The sequence below is a fragment of the Berghia stephanieae genome, chromosome 10, assembly GCF_034508935.2.
Source record: "Berghia stephanieae isolate SIO BIC M18660-M18661 chromosome 10, UCSD_Bste_1.3, whole genome shotgun sequence".
Taxonomy (NCBI): domain Eukaryota; kingdom Metazoa; phylum Mollusca; class Gastropoda; order Nudibranchia; family Aeolidiidae; genus Berghia; species Berghia stephanieae.
This window is the reverse complement of record NC_088369.1, coordinates 616,447-634,003: the sequence shown is the minus strand read 5'-3', so window position 1 is coordinate 634,003 and position 17,557 is coordinate 616,447. Positions and strand designations below refer to the sequence as shown.

Below are 17,557 nucleotides of genomic sequence, written 5' to 3'. Positions count from 1 at the left end.
AGGAACCCCACCCAGATATAGGGGGATAGATGACACAGTAGAGTCAGGACAAAATTAAGTAATCTCATTCCAAGACAAAGACAGAAAGCAAGTTGAAAAACAAAAATAGAGGGATAGAAGGCACAGTAAGTACATCCAGGTGGTCAGGAACCCCACCCAGAACGTTTGATCTTCCTGGCAGGCAGAACAGGCAAGTATTTTCCCAAAGCCATAGCCATCTTTAGAACATGCCAATCACACCAAATCAGTTAGCCTCACGGGTTGTTTTGACACAGCAATGATAGGAATTGCATTGACACACCCGATGACACCATGAACCTGTATATATTTCAACAGCCCGAGTTCAAAGGACTTCAGCCGGGGTAAGGATAAAAATCCAAGTAATTTCATTCCCAGTCAAGGACAGAAAGCAATCTGGAAAAGGAAAACAGATATAAGGTGGAATATAAGACACAGTAGAAAATGGCAGGGGCTGCCTGAAGCCAGTGATCGTGAATACTAACGAAAGAGTGAAAATGGAGAGGCTTCGTATGGGAACCAAACAGACAATGGACGTTTCGGGTGCACAACAATACACAAATTAACGTGGAAAACAAATAAATTAAATTGCAAAATAACTTGTATCGTCTGTAATCAATGGTGGTTGCAGTTTGTACCCGAAACGTCCATTGTCTGTTTTGTTCCCATACGAAGCCTCTCCATTTTCACTCTTTCTTTAATATAAGACACAGTGATAGTGACCTCTACTCCCAGCAAGGGAAGTAAAAAATCCCACGAAATACTTGTTTTGTTTTTGTTATTTTAATGGTTTTACAGCCATTGTGACACATTTAGGTCATATCAGCGCCAGTAAAAAGGAAGAAAATGGAATGGTAAAAAAAGGGTCTAGAATTACAATTAAAGCACCCCAGAAAAGGAAAGACAAAGGGGAATTCATTCAAATAGGAAACAGATGTGGATTCCAAGAGCACATAATCAGTATTCTTAGTTTGCGATCACCTAAAAGTCTCATCCAGACATAAGCACACGATCCCACTGAGAGGAATACACTGAAATGTATACACGTCATATTTTCAACAAAAATCATATAACAGTACATGATAGAGAGATGATTTACAAGGGAAAAAAAAATGTTATCATCTCCAAAAACTATAAATTTACATTTGGCTGTTTCCCTCCCAGGCAAAAACCACTGCCAGGCCCAGGACAAAACCAAGTAATCTCATTTCAAAACAAAGACAGACAGCAACTCCACAGAAACCAAATATAGGAGGATAGAAGACATTCCAAGGGAGGTCAAAAGACTCTGATCAGGCCGACTATGTTTTAAATCCACAGTCTCTTCTATCTTAGCAGTTTGACAATTTAAAAAAAATTGAGCTTTTATATAGCGTAACATCCACTTAATGTGCTCAAAGCACTTTACAAGAACAATACTTAACGCTAAGGACAGGACATGATGCCTGTTAAGCGATAGTACATTTTTTTCGGACAGAGACAACACTGTTAACGGCCATGTACTCGTTTTACACCCGAGTACGGCAAGAAAATGTGAGTCAAAACCCATTACCAAGGATTCAACTATGCGCCGAGTGAGCGAGGCTCGAACTCAGGACATCTGATCCGAAAGCGAGTGTCATACAAAAGACCACATAGCGGCACATGGACAATGGACAATGATAAAGATGTTATAATCGTGATTGACATCCATAAAAGCACAGTCCAGAATCTCGCCACAATTAAAGCAACGTGTTTTATTGATAAAGCATTGAAAAACCTGTGGGTTTGACGGATAAAAAGTAAACAAATGTCATTTTGCATGCAGTGATGGGATCGGGTTTCTAGCAATAAAATAATGAAAGTAGAGGAAGCAGATTAAAATTTTTTAAAAAATACAAATCAAAATATAGTACTTGCTGGATTCTGGTACACCGAATTCCAGCAGGCTCTTCTGCAATATGCAGACCTGCCAACCCTTCATATTCCAAAAGTGGAATCAGAAGGTCAGAATAAAGGAATTTGAGACAAAAAACAGGAATTTCTTGACAATGGATAATTCTGTATCGAAATGACCACCAAACACGGACAGCATTCTGGCACAACTGGCAAAACTACATATATCACATGTATCAGGTAACGGAATGGGGAAGGGGGAAAGGAGTGACATTAGTTTTATTACTTAATTCCCTCTTGTCAATCCTTAAAAAAAAAAATTCATCTTTAACCACTCCCTCGACCCCCCCTTTCATTTTTTTCTTCTTACCATCATCTTCATTAATTTTTGATAATAGGAATTTTAGAGACAACGGCGGAATTGTGGAAATGGAAGAATGAAAATAGGAATGATTCCGCCAAAAGTGGAAGGGTTGGCAGGTATGCAATACGGAATGCTGGAACTGGGTGACCGAACCAAGCCATTACCTGCCGTGACACTTGGATTGTGGCAGGCTCGGATTCTAGCACACTTTTAGGCTTCTCCCAACAATGTGCTAGAACTAGAACCCAGCGACTACTGTATTTATATTTATATCCTTTTAAAAGGAGCGTGTTGACTCCATTTCCCTATTGTCAAAACTCAAAATTAAACGTTAAATAATATCTGAGCTTGAATCAAAGAAAGCAAAATCTCTAAACTATTGAAGCAAATGTATCATTAAATTGAACTTCAATGTATCCAATTTTCATAAATAATTCTTTTTTTAAATTATTAAATTAATTTTTTCTAAATAACTTGTCTCAAGTCCCTATCATTACAAATTTTTTTAAAAGGGGAAAAAAACAAAACCAAAACAAAACAAAAAAACTGAAAGAATTCCATATTTTTCATACCCCAGAGGATGATAAAAAATAAAGCAAGATAAATAAATAAATAAATAGCCATACAAAATGCATTGTATATAATGTTGAAGATGAAAAGATGATAATAATGATAATGATAATGATGATGATGCTGATGATAATGATGGTGATGCGATAATTGGTAATGACTCCATAAAAGACCAGTGGTCCCCATTATCATCACATGGTGAAATGTCTTGTATAGTCGTACTCAATGGTTGGAATGATTGCTTGGACGAATTTCAAGAAAATCATCAGATACCTGTAACAGCAGGTCAAGGTCAATTTCACAGAATAGAAAAAACCCCAACAATTTGTCTGTTATTCTTTTGTCGGTTACCATGGAATGAAGTAACTAGGACCAGCCCCAAAATGTACCTCCCAGATTAAAAATCTTTTAACAAATATGGCCAAAATTGACACCATTTGATAGATTTCACAATTCCCCACACCATTTGATAGATTTCACCATTCCCCACACCATTTGATAGATTTCACCCTTCCCCACACCATTTGATAGATTTCACCGTTCCCCACACCATTTGATAGATTTCACCCTTCCCCACACCATTTGATAGATTTCACCGTTCCCCACACCATTTGATAGATTTCACCCTTCCCCACACCATTTGATAGATTTCACCGTTCCCCACACCATTTGATAGATTTCACCCTTCCCCACACCATTTGATTAGATTTCATTCACCGTTCCCCACACCATTTGATAGATTTCACCCTTCCCCACACCATTTGATAGATTTCACCGTTCCCCACACCATTTGATAGATTTCACCGTTCCCCACACCATTTGATAGATTTCACCTTCCCCAACCATTTGATAGATTTCACCGTTCCCCACACCATTTGATAGATTTCACCGTCCCCCCACACCATTTGATAGATTTCACCGTTCCCCACACCATTTGATAGATTTCACCGTTCCCCACACCATTTGATAGATTTCACCGTTCCCCACACCATTTGATAGATTTCACCGTTCCCCACACCATTTGATAGATTTCACGTTCCCACCCATTGATAGATTCAGTCCCACCCATTTGATAGATTTCACCGTTCCCCACACCATTTGATAGATTTCACCGTCCCCCACACCATTTGATAGATTTCACCGTCCCCACACATTTGATAGATTCACCGTTCCCACACCATTGATGATCATGAAATTTCACCGTTCCCCACACCATTTGATAGATTTCACCGTTCCCCACACCATTTGATAGATTTTACACCGTTCCCCACACCATTTGATAGATTTCACCGTTCCCCACACCATTTGATAGATTTCACCGTTCCCCACACCATTTGATAGATTTCACCGTTCCCCACACCATTTGATAGATTTCACCGTTCCCCACACTTACGAAAAAGATCAAGCTGGACAGGTTTTTTCAATATCAAGATTAAATCATACAAAGATGTGAAAAAGGTGGCGTTCCAGGTTTTTACGGCACTTGCGACGCATTTAGGGCATATCAGCGCCAGTATAAAGAAGAAACTGGAATAGTTATAATATTCTAGATTTACAATCAAAGCACCCAAGAAGCAGTAAGACAAAGGGGAATTGGTTCAAAAAGGGTACAGATGTAGATTCCAAGAGCACACCATCAATGTACTTAAGTTTGAGATCACCTTAACTTCTCATCCAGACACCAGCACATGATCTCACTAAGAGGAACACACTCAAATGTTTACAGAATATATAACTAACATTACACAGCAGAAAGATAATGTACAAGGGGAACAAACATCATCTCCCAAAACTATAATAATAATAATAATACATGTGACTGTTGCCCTCCCAGTCAAGGACTCCAGCCAAGACTGGGACAAAACTAAGTAATCCCATTCCAAGATATAAGGGGATAGAAGACACAGCAAGTGACCTCCTCCCCCCCCCCCCTATGGGAGGTCAAAGGACCCGGTCCAGCTAAAAGTAAAAGTGTGGGGAAGGGTGAAATTTATGGAATGATGAATGGTTTACATTTGTTTAATAATTTTCAATCTGGGGGGGGGGGGGGGGGGGGGGGGGGGGGGGGGGGGGGGGGGGCGGATTTGGGGGCAGGTCTTAGTCATCTCAACTGGGCTTAATCACCCCATTCCACGGTATATGGTTTATTGGGGAGAATGTCTCTGATTTCTTAATCTGACCAACAAAAAAAACCCCAATAAAACCAACTAAAATTAAATTTCACATATCCGATCAAAGTCCCTATTTTGGCATGAAATTTACTCTGAAATTATACAGCTTTGAGTGACAGCTCCCATGTGTGCGACATTGTTGTCCCATGGTAATGGTACATAATACAGGAAGTAATCTAACTCTCTCTCTCTCTCTCTCTCTCTCTCTCTCTCTCTCTTATATATATATATATATATATATATATATATATATATATATATATATATCTCTCTCTCTCTCTCTCTCTATCTCTCTCTCTCCCTCCCTCCCTCTCTCTCTCTCTCTCTCTCTCTCTCTCTATCTCTCTCCATCCCTTGCATGCACACACACACAGACACACACACAAACACGTTTTTGTCTATAATGTTTTAACTATCTTGCCCATATAATATTTTGTATTTATTTTTCTTGTTTATCTGAGGAAGGCCAAAGGCCGAAGCGTCGTTTACTTTGTTTTGTATCTTTTATCAGAGTCATTTTTACTCCCTTTATTTTACTAAAAATTCTACAACATAGAACAATATTCTATAATGTAAGGAAAGACCAGGCTCGGACCACCCAATGTTTTTCATCTTAGACAAACAACATGATAAATTGTGTTTTCTTTAACAAAAATAACAACAACAAAAACACTCCCCAAAGCCTTGTGGTGCAATATCCACTACACATGCTCAAGATGATTTCAATAGAATTTTAAAAAGGATACATATGGACTCCTAGTTCTCCACCCCCCTCGGCTACAGTCTGGATAATTTTCTTCATAACTTCAGCATGCCTGTAAAAGATGTGGACCAAAGAGAATATCTTACCATGTTATCATAGAAATGGATTGGCTTGACAGTTAAACAAATAGGTTTTTTTTAAAGGAAAAAAGATTTGAATGTAAAAATAGAATTAAAACAAGAAATGATCAAAAAAAAAAAAAAAAAAAAATTTTTATAAACAAACAAAATTGAACTAAATTTTTTAATGAAACTTACAAAAAAAATATTATTCACTTCTCTTTTTTATTGTTCTTATTTTTATTTATAAAAAGTTATAATTCATTTATTTAAAAATAGATAGCTTTCAAAGTATTTAAATGTATACCAAACAGTAAACTGAACAGAGGGTAAACATGAATTAAATGTGTGAAGGCTGAAGAAACCCAGTAAAAGTCGCACAAAGTGACACCAAGATCATGGGGAAAATAGTTGATTTCACTTGGAAAATCACCTATGATATCTTAATTACGGATTAAAATTAAGAAAATTACTAATGACATGCTATAAATGCTTAAAATAAGTAAATTAATCATCCTACCATCGCATGAAGCAGGGAAACACAAGACCGAAATATTGAAAATAGGTCCGTAATTTATTCTAACTCCACCTCCAATTTTTGAGTCATGGCCTATCATGTTTGGTATCAATATTTAGGTCAAAACATCAGCTACTCAATGAATTTACTACACATTCCATGCCTGGGAAAATCTGGACATTGGTTGATGTTGATAGAATGATTTTTTTTAAATCGCAAAAATAGTTCTCATATTTCTACCATTTTTGCATGACATTTGCTCAGCTGGGCGTCTATAAAACGCCTTATCTATGGTTCTAATTAAGATATCAATAGAGAATAAACTGCAAAATACTCAGCAATGCCTCAGCTTCACGATGATATTAATATCTCATTCTCGAAGATTTAGTTGTGTATTTCTGTCACACAAATATGAACTGAGATGATTTCTCATAGCGCCTTACAGATTCATTACACTGATGTATGGACAAGAAATGTTTACCATAGTCATTATAATTCCTTCACACAAATAATTGGGAGGGTACAATTATACATTCAGACATTACAAGGATGTATTTTCAAGCAGGACTTTAAAAAAAAGCCGGCACTGACAATATCTCTGACAGATTTTGAGAGAGAATTCCATAAATGGGGAGCAGAGTAGATACAAAAATTAGTCGCCCATTTTGTAGATGTTTGTTGAGAGTTACTAGATTAACACTATCTGAATAATTTATTGAATGCAAGTTTCTTATTTTGGGTTGTATAGATGAATCATGTGTTTTACGAATGGAAGAATGCAAAATTTAATTCAATAGAGTCGATCAAACTATTGCAATTCTAAAATGTGTATTATTCTTGCGGTGTCTGTATCCATAATGAACTTCTTAGTATCTCAGATGTGAGCATTCCCTTGGAGTGTGAGGCTCATAATTTGTCTACACAATTAATTGTAAGATAATAGGAATCATTTATATTGTTTACCATTGGAATAGGCTTGACTGTGACTTGGAAGAGTGTTCCAATCTTGGATGGTGCGAAGAAAGATTGAGTTAGAATAAGTGTTTGTTTCATAAAACTGTTGCTTGATCGGTATTGTAGGATGGTGTCTTTGTGATCCCTGATTTGTCTGAAGTTGATTTAAGGGTGCAACTTGCTCATGGATGCAGGGATGGAAATCAATGTTTCCGACAGCATTCGTCAATGGGGTCAAGTTTAGGGATTCCAGAATTTCGGTCACACCGATTAGTTGACAGGAAATGATACAAAAGAATCTCGCCCCTCATCTCTGGAAGAATATATAATTTTCCCAAAAGTAAAAGGTCAGGACTTACCTGCACGGATGGACTGACGCCATGGGAGGACCGGGTAGATTGGGGTGAGTTTCCATGGTGATAGTTTTTTTAGCATGGTCTTGACTAAAATCCTCATACATTTGTTCCACAGCTAAAGGCTTTCGACTCTGTGAATCAAGAATTTTATCCATGACAAATTCTGATAATCATGAACATTTTACTTGCCATTAAGAATACATTTCTAGGACATAAATATGGAGGACATAATCATAGGTATACACAGCCAAAACCATTCCAAAACAACACAAATAATATCTTCAAAATTGAAGTTGCAACAGTATGGATTGGATTGGATTGTGCTTAAGACTGCGGGTATCATAATCAATATTAATAAACATCCTGTGCACCTTTTTATAACAAACAAAACGATGCAATCAGTGTAATTGTACTTTTACTAATAATACTATGATGCAGGAGACTAGTATATGATGTTGTAGTTACACAGCGTGGCGTGGAGTGGTGTGTGTGTGTTTGTGTGAGTGTGTGTGTATGTGTGTGTGTCTGGAGGGAGAGGTAATTCAAACTAACAACACACCTGCCAACTCATAAGCAGACCTGTCAATCAACCCTTCATATTCCAAATGTGGAATCAAAACGTCAGAAAATAGGAATCTGAGACAAAGAGTTTTTCTTTACTCACTTCATCGTATCCAAAAAGCCACAACCTCGGCGTCTGGTAATATTTGTCATACGTGATGTTTAGGTCATAGGTTCGGGTCTGGATAATGCCGCTGTCACCGCCCACTGCACCCCCTTCTGCTGGTTGATCACTCTTCACTGGAACTGTCATTGTTGCCTGATAGAATAAACAAAACAACAAATCATCAATTATTTTTAAAAACAGCAACAACCCCCCTTCCCAAATAAAAGCAAAGAAAACAATAAAAAAACCCCAATAAATTCAGCTTTTATGTTGCGCAATATCCTCCAAATGTGCTCAAAGTGCTAGACAAAGGATCAAAAGGCAACAGCAATGCTTAAAATATGGGACAAGTAAGGTTACAACTTTATTATTTTTGAAGGAAACTCTGCTGTTACTTGCCAAGTACTCATTCTACACCTGAACGGTAAGAAAATGTGAGGAGAGAGCATTATCCAAGGGTTCAACTTTTCGTACAAGGGGTCCAAAGCCAACAACAACAATTGACATGTTAGAATAAAAGGATGCCTGTAATACATATATTACAATATTTATTTTTCGATGGAAACTATTCTGTTACCAGCCAGGGGCTCATTTTACACTGGCTGACTTGACTGACAAGGACTTTCGTTTCCTAATCATCCAATCTGGACGCCTTGGCTGCCTCTCTAATCGTCTGTTTCAATTCCTTGCAAAGTTCACGGTCTTTTGCTGTGGATGCTAATGCTATAAGAACTTCCTTTGTTTTTTAGTTCATGATTATTTTGGAGACATTTTAGGCCTCTATTCAGGACAGTGTGAATTGACATGGGTGGTCTGCCTTTATATTTCTTGTGTCCAGATGGGGTGAAAAAATTACTCATGACATTATTAACTGGTATACTTTCATCTCTTCTGAGTATATGCCCAAAAAGCCGCGATCTTGCCTCCAGGAATTGAATTGATAAGGTTCTGTCTTTCATTAACTTTTTGAGCAGTGTTTTAGTGCTTATTTTTGTGGAGTATCGTATATTGTTTAATATGGAATCTTGTCTAATCTTGGTCTTCTGTTCTGGTCAGCGGCCACGTTCCGCAGTTGAACAATTGCACTGATTTTACAAGGGTTGTATATAATTTGATTTTAGAGTGCTGGGACAGAATGTGAGCAAATAATTTATTCGAAGGACTCAATTTGGCACGACCCACAACAAGACTTAAACAGAGGACAGAGAGGTCCCAAGGTGTGTCAGACCACAAGGCCACCATCACACAAAAGATCTTTTTATAAAAGCTAAAACAAAAACAAAACAAAAAACAAATGAACCCCCCCCCCCCCCTAACAAAATATGAACATCTGGTTAGTATTTAAAGCAAACTTATCAAAATTTAAATAAAAGAAAAATATAAACAAAGGATACAAACTATTCCAAACCTCATCTTGTTCCTCAAGCATTCCACTCTCTTCAAATGCTTCCATATCCTCAGCCTCACCATCTTCGTCGTCGTCATCATCATCATCATCATCATTGCTCTGTTTGGTTACTGTTGCACTGGCCCCCTGAAATGGACAACAAAAAAAGATGTTTTCAGAGGAAACTCTGTCTATCTTGCGACAAGAATTACTTTACACTTACTACCCTTGATAATGGCGGGTATAAAAGGCAGCGAACAACAGAGTTAAAATAAATACTATCACATTGTGACTTCATTATTTCCTCACTCTATTTCCAGTTGTAGGAAATAATAAAAATGGAGAGAAAAAAAAGAACCAACCGACCCCCATCCAAACACACATAAAAAAAAACCCCCAACCCCGCCCCCTCTTTGAAAAAAAAGACATGGCACAATAATCACACAAAGATAACGAAAAGCAATACTGAATCCCTATCACCTTTTAAAAATCAAACAAAAAAAAAAACAAGACAAAAAAAAAAAAATTCGAGCTTTTATAATTTATATAAAACAATATCCACTAAAAGTGTTCAAAGCACTTTACAAAGTAAAGAGCCTTTTCCAAGGACTCGACTATGCACCGCTCAGGACAGGGCTCAAACCCAGGACCTTTTGATCCAATGGCAAGTGTCATAACTAAAGACAACATAGCCGCAAGAGGACTATCAACCAATAATAAATATATATAATAATAATAAATAATAATAAAATTTAATAATATATAATAATATAATAATAATAATAATAATATAATAATAATAATAATAATAATATAATAATAATAATAATAATAATAATATATAACAAACAAACAAAATTACTTGAGTAACATTTTTAAAACACAAATTTGAATATTCGAGAAACAAAAACAAAATAAAACAAAACAAATCAAACTGCTTACCTTGTTTTCTAGTGTCATATCTCCCATATCTTCATTTAAAGCATTCACGCTGTGATCAGCTGGAATAAAAACAAACACACAAATAAATCAAGGAAAAACAGAAAAGAAAAAAAAATAATGAATCCCGCAATGCAACAAAGCAGATTGAATCTAATATGAGAGACTGACTTCTGAAAAAAAAAAAATAAATAAAACTTTTACAAAATAAATAAAATTCCCTATAGTCAACCCCAGGGGCAAATTTGTCTTATGGGAAGACTGGAATAACCCAAAGAACCCTTCACATTCATGAAAAATTTCATCCAGTGGGTTCATTTGCCTGGATGTAGAATACTTGAACAATCACCAATTCTAATGTCTTTAGAAATGTGAGCATAACCGCTTGTGCCACATTCGAGTTTTGTCAAACCTTATTTACCACTGTAATCGCATATATCACCATTTCTTCCGCAGCTAACTATACTGCTACAAACACTACTACTATTACTACTACTACTACTACTACTACTACTACTACTACTACTACTACTACTACTACTACTACTACTACTACGACTACTACTACTACTACTACTACTATTACTACTACTACTACTACTACTACTACTACTACTACTACTACTACTACTACTACTACTACTACTACTACTACTACTACTACTACTACTACTACTACTTACTAATATACTACTACTACTGTACTACTCTACTACTACTAACTACTACTACTACTACTACTACTACTACTAATACTACTACTACTACTACTACTACTACTACTACTACTACTACTACTACTCCTCCTCCTCTGGCCACTTTATTTTCTTGATATGAACCTCTTACGTTTTCATCTTTGAGTTTTGTTGTTTCATTGTTTGTTTGTTTTTTTTTGTTTGTTTGTTTTTTTATTGGAGGGGAGGCCGCTTATACGTTACACATTCCCGAAAACCATAATTTTTCCTGTTTAATCGCACACCATCTCCGCTTAATCGCTCCACCTTGATTGCATTGACAACCAACAGCCATATGAAATCAACGATGCTGTTCCCACTCAACAGAACTTTTCGATCAATTCTTTACAATGGACAGCAATATACCCAAACGGTGAACTTCATCTCAGGAGCTACTGAGCTCAGTTCAGCCACACAAAAGAAAAAGCCTGGATAATGAAGATGAGGATTTGACTGATAATAATAATAATAATAATAATAATAATAATAATAATAATAATAATAATAATAATAATAATAATAATAATAATAATAATAACAACAATAATAATATTTTTAGATGATGATGATGATGATGTTTATACCATGATGAAGAAGAAGAATAGCAGCTTAGAACAAATTAATTCCTTACTAGCATAATGGTGTGTGTCCACCCATCCCCCATCTTCATCGTTCTCCTCTATGACTTTCTCTTGCTCCTCTTGGTGAGTGTCCATGTGTTTGACTCTCTTGAAGCATGGCACTGTGGGTGGTGGAATAGTGGGCATTGTGAAAACAAATTAGAGATAAAAAGGTTTTGTATTGTTTTGCTTTTGTTTTTAAGGGTTTTACGGCAATTGCGACACATTTAGGTCATTTCGCAGCGCCAGTCAAAAGGAAGAAAATGGGACAATAAAAAATTATAATAGATTAACAATTGACAGCACATGAGAAAAATTAAGAAGGAGACTGGTTCAAATCGGTAACAGATGTAAATTCAAAGAACACACTCTCAGTGTACTTTGGTTGAGTTCATCTAAAAGTCTCATCAAAACTCCATCAAAAATAAGAAAAATAAAAAACGAGCTTTTATATAGTGCAATATCCACTAAACGTGCTCTAAGCACTTTACAAGGGGTCCCTGGCAATCAGCAACACATAACATGTAGGACGAGACATGACGCTTGTCAGGTGATATTACATATTTTTGGGACAGAGACAACGCTGTTAATAGCCAGGTACTCATTTTACACCTGAGTACGGTGAGAGAATGTGAGTAAAGAGCCTTCTCCAAGGACTCAACTATGCGCCGAGCGAGGCTCGAACCCAGGACCTTCCTACCGAAAGTGGGTGTCATACCACAAGACCACATAGCCGCACAATAGGAACACACTCATATTTTTTTTTATAAATAATATATTTAAAACTTAAATTGTAACACTACATATCAGAGGGATAATTTACAAGGAAAAAAATATCTCCCTAGACTATAGCTATGCATTTGACAATTTCCCTACTGGCAAGGACTGCGTACAGGGCAAAACAAAGTGATCCCATTCCAAGGGAGGTCAAAAGACTCCACCAAGAAAAAAGTTTTATTTATTTTTTGTTTTTTTAAAAAAGGAAGACAAATATATATTTTTTTAAATAAAAAAGTTATGCCCCTCGCAGCGGCATCATAAGATCGTGTCGCCTAGACATTCCATGAAGGAATATAGATAATCCATCAAACAGGATGTCTGATGTCAACTGGAATGATCCATATTGTCCAAGTGAGCAAATTGGGTGTTAATAATTGAAGGAAAAAAACTAAAGTGCCTGAAGCGGGTCTTGAACCCGGGACCTTCTGGATCACAGTGCAATGCTTTAACCAATCGGCCACTTCGTCCCCAAATAAATAAAAGCTTTGTCGAAAACATCATGGATGAATTCTGATCTAGTTAATGGGTAATCCAAACCATTATAACTAAATGTGTGTGGTTTGAGATTACAAATATTCCATTATATCATGGAAGGGTGACGAAGTTACATTTTCAATTGATGGTTCCTCTGTGGCCTCTTGTTGCTATGCCTGATGACCTATTGAAATGGGTGCCTTTTTTAAATTATAATCTTATAGTATGAGTCTCGAGTTATGTAATCAACATACAGTGCATAGACTTTTGAATATCATGTCAGTTATCATATATTTTATTAAAATTAATCGAATAAACATTTCATTGCCCCTGAAACCAACTGATGACCGTGATCCGAAGGCCAGAGCCACATAAAGTACTTGCGAATCACCCGGAGCAAACAACCCACAGATACTGAGTATCACTCACAAATTTAACACAGATGATTGAAAAAAAAATGCAGTGTTGTCAAGCATTGCAATGCTACATTCCTTTATCAACGTGTCAAAATATGTAAGAAATACTCACTGGGCCTGACCTAATAATTTGTGTGTTTGGCAATACAAAGGGTAGCTCAGGAAATAAATAGTCGAGGGGACGGAACAAGTAAATGGTAGGAAATATGTTGATGGGTCAAAGCTTAGTTATGGGTAAATTTAAATATATACAAACTTTATTCATCTATAAGGAAATTGGTGTTTACAAACGTGAATTACATTAATGAATAATTATGCGCTATGAAATATATTCATTTGAATTCATGAATCAATATAGTGAACAAAAGAAAAATATAAGTAAAAGTGCATCTCTATAAGTTATAATGGAAAAATATCCCCCCAAAAAAATAAAAACCAACAACAAAAAACAGAAACAAAACAACACAAAAACAGGAGAAAAAAAACACACCCACACACACAAAAATGTAGCCCCCCCCCCCCCCCCCCCCCCATTCCCCTTTCAAAAAAATATGTCAAATGGAACGAGGTTGATACCATTTCTGGTGATGAGAAACTGTTTGTCCTTTGGCAGATATGGCTTGGTTTTGCTTTCCTCCCCTGCAGCCCATTGCCAGGTGGGACAATGATGGACTATGTGATCTCCTGCTGCAACAAACTAGAGAAGAGAAAGAAAGGTGGGGGAGGGGAGAGAGAGAGATAGAGAGAGATAGAGAGAGAGAGAGAGAGAGAGAGAGAGAGAGAGAGAGAAAGAGAGAGAGAGAGAGAGAGAGAGAGAGAGAGAGAGAGAGAGAGAGAGAGAGAGAGAGAGAGAGAGAGAGAGAGAGAGAGAGAAAGAGAGAGAAAGAGAAAAGATTCTTTAAAATTGTTATTCTGCCAGAGTAACCAAAAAAGAAACATTTATGAATACAATCAAGAATCAAAAATGTATAATTTGGAAGATAAAAATGTATAATTTGAAACTTCAAAAGAAAACAAAAAATGTAATCCAACTTGATCTTCATTTCATGAGTAAAACTGAACATCGATCACAGTGTTCTGACATGTACAAATATTCTTAACCTCAAATTAACTAAAATTACCCTTTAAATAGGATGCTAGTCTATCACAAAGTACTATCCGCCATATTTAACAGACCCAGCCACCCTATCACTGCTGGGTGGAGATGGGGTCAGAAAAAATAATCATGCCTTCACCCATGAATGATCTCAGTCCCGATTGTGTGTGAAGCAAGTGCTATACCAACTGAGCAACCTGGACAGTACTCCTCCCTGTTCCCCCCCCCCCACCCCTTTAATTTCATGTTTAGCTTAAAAGCAAATTTTAATGATAAGGAACACACCCATATATTACCATTTTGATACGATTGATAACAGGTGTGCGAAGCATTGTGCTCTAAAAGATTAGTTTTCAATCATTTCATTAAAATTCAGAACTAACAAAACTGATCTCATAAAAAAAAAGTTTTTAAAATTGAACTTTTATATAGCGCAATATCCACTAAACTCGCTCAAAGTGCTTTACAAGGGGTCCCTGACTAACACGTAACATGTAGAACAAGACAAGAAACTTGTTAGGCGATATTCAAATTTTTCTGACAGAGACAACGTTGTTAACAGCCAGGTACTAATTTTACACCTGAGTACGGTGAGAAAATGTGAGTAAAGAGCCTGTTCAAAGGACTCACTCAACTATGCGCCGAGGCTCGATCCCAGGACCTTCCGATCTGAAAGCGAGTGTCATACCACAAGACCACATAGCCGCATCAAACAATAGGATATGAGAATGACAAATCAAAATATACTTTTGTAAATAACACCTTTACCTCTTCTGGAGTGAGTACACCGGTCTCCTTGAACTTTGACTCCTAATGAAGAAATCAATAAACAAAGTGTTAAGCCATGTAAAAAGTCAGAAAGCAGACCCTCAGAGCCAATAGGCCTGCAGAGTCGGGGATTTATCCTGGTTTCTATAGCCTGAAATGAACAATATTCATTGCTTGCTACCCCTTGGATATGATGCTAGCCTATTGGAAAGTACTTTCCTCCAGGTCTAAAACAAATGGTCAGAAAAAAATCTCTGCTTCACCCAAGATTGCTCTAGGTCCATGTCGAGGGTGGTGGATATAAATAAATATAATATAATAATAATAATAATAATAATAATAATAATAATAATAATAATAATAATAATAATAATAATAATAATAATAATAATAATTATTAAACATTTAACATTTCATATGTGGTAGATGAAAGAAAATCAATGTAGTCCTTAAGAGCCATTAAGCCCATGGAGCTGGAGTTTATGGTTGTAGTTTCTATAGCGTGAAATGGACAATAGCAATTGCTTGCTTCCTTTTGATAGGGTGCTAGTCTATTGCAAAGCGTTTTCCACTAGATCTAAAAGAACCAGCTACTCATTTACTGCTGGGTTGATAGGGGAGAATCACAAAAAAAATCTCGACTATAAACGGGATCAATCTTGATCCCTTTGTGTATGAAGTGAGTGCTCTACCGACTGAGCAATCAAGACCCCAAAATGAATAGAAGGCCATATAATTCTAGTTCAACCATATATCACGACAAATTATACATTTCTTGACACTGTGACATTAGCAAATAAATTATTGCATCATTACCTGCGTTCTATTATTATTATTAACTATCTCTTGATCTCCAAGACAACCAAATGGGTAATGTATGTATAACTGACCCCTTATAAAAGGGAATGGTTGGTGATGATGATAAACTTGATGTTATTATAATGTCAATATCAGACTCAGACCTATTGAAGACACTGATATTTCCATTCTTGCTCATTTCAATGGGTTTTTAAAAATACATATATATTTGATTAGCTACTTGGATGGAAATATTTTTTTTTTACAACTCACATCTCATACTCATACTTACTTATATCATAAAAAACGTTTTCTGAGGGTCTGAAATCAATTCCATCAAATGACAAGATTTCCGATTAATTGATTAATCAGTCGAAATGCAATGATACAAAAACTATTTCACACAGACAGATTGTTCCGAAAACAAGAAGTGCCTAAATGAGCCAATAAGATGGAGAGGAAGATAAGTGAGTATATGAGTAACTGTGACATATATAAGGGAACAACACAAAACAAACGACGTTTCGGCCTTTCGTTCATAGTTATATAACAAATTTTGTGTTTACTTGAACTTACTTGAAGAAGGCCAAAGGCCGAAATCGTCTGTTTGTTTTGTGTTGTTCCCTTATCTTTATTTATATATGATATGAGTCACATTTACTCACTTTATCTTTCTCTCCATCAGATAGTCCGGATGCCATTTCATTTACCGGCACCGACTGTAAACAGTGTATTCTTATTCGTTCCCCTGTCTGGGACTGGGGCCAACTTTTTTTTTGGCCTCAAATATCTGAAACAGCAATATACAATAATATGCCCTGAAGCAGAGACGAGAGTTGACGTGTAGCACCAAACAAACTCAAACGCTACAATGTCATGTCATGAATCCGTAAGCACATGTATTAAGAGAGCGTGCAATTCAATTATTGCAAGTAATCAAGTACAGCAATGCAAGAGACAGCCGCTGCCTGCACTGTCACTGACAGGAGAAGACTCAGCTGAACTGTCGTAGCTATAATATCACCATCCAGTTACCTTACCTTTAGAACAGGTGTCAAGTATTCAGCAAATCCTAGAGCATGGCCCTTCACGCTATTGAGAATATTCTGCATATTTTCTGTAATCTTGTAAAACAGAAGTTGTGTATTGAAAACCACAGTTTTCAGTTTCGGTTAAACAATCACAAGATAGTGAGATAAACCTGTACTTGTAACCCGGAAGATAAAACTGA

General features: G+C 36.5%; 1 protein-coding gene across 1 annotated transcript; it reads right to left on the bottom strand.

Annotated features, from left to right (window-relative positions):
- Positions 1 to 785: 785 nt before the first annotated feature.
- On the bottom strand, positions 786 to 17,557 carry LOC144956022 (ubiquitin-like-conjugating enzyme ATG3). Its single transcript, XM_078886310.1, has 10 exons — positions 17,367 to 17,557; positions 15,529 to 15,570; positions 14,241 to 14,361; positions 12,006 to 12,116; positions 10,644 to 10,702; positions 9,723 to 9,848; positions 8,312 to 8,467; positions 7,651 to 7,778; positions 5,745 to 5,813; positions 786 to 3,100 (listed from the first exon to the last, which is right to left on the bottom strand). The coding sequence occupies exons 1-10, from the start codon at positions 17,436 to 17,438 to the stop codon at positions 3,019 to 3,021; spliced, it is 966 nt and encodes a 321-aa protein (XP_078742436.1). The 5' UTR covers positions 17,439 to 17,557; the 3' UTR covers positions 786 to 3,018.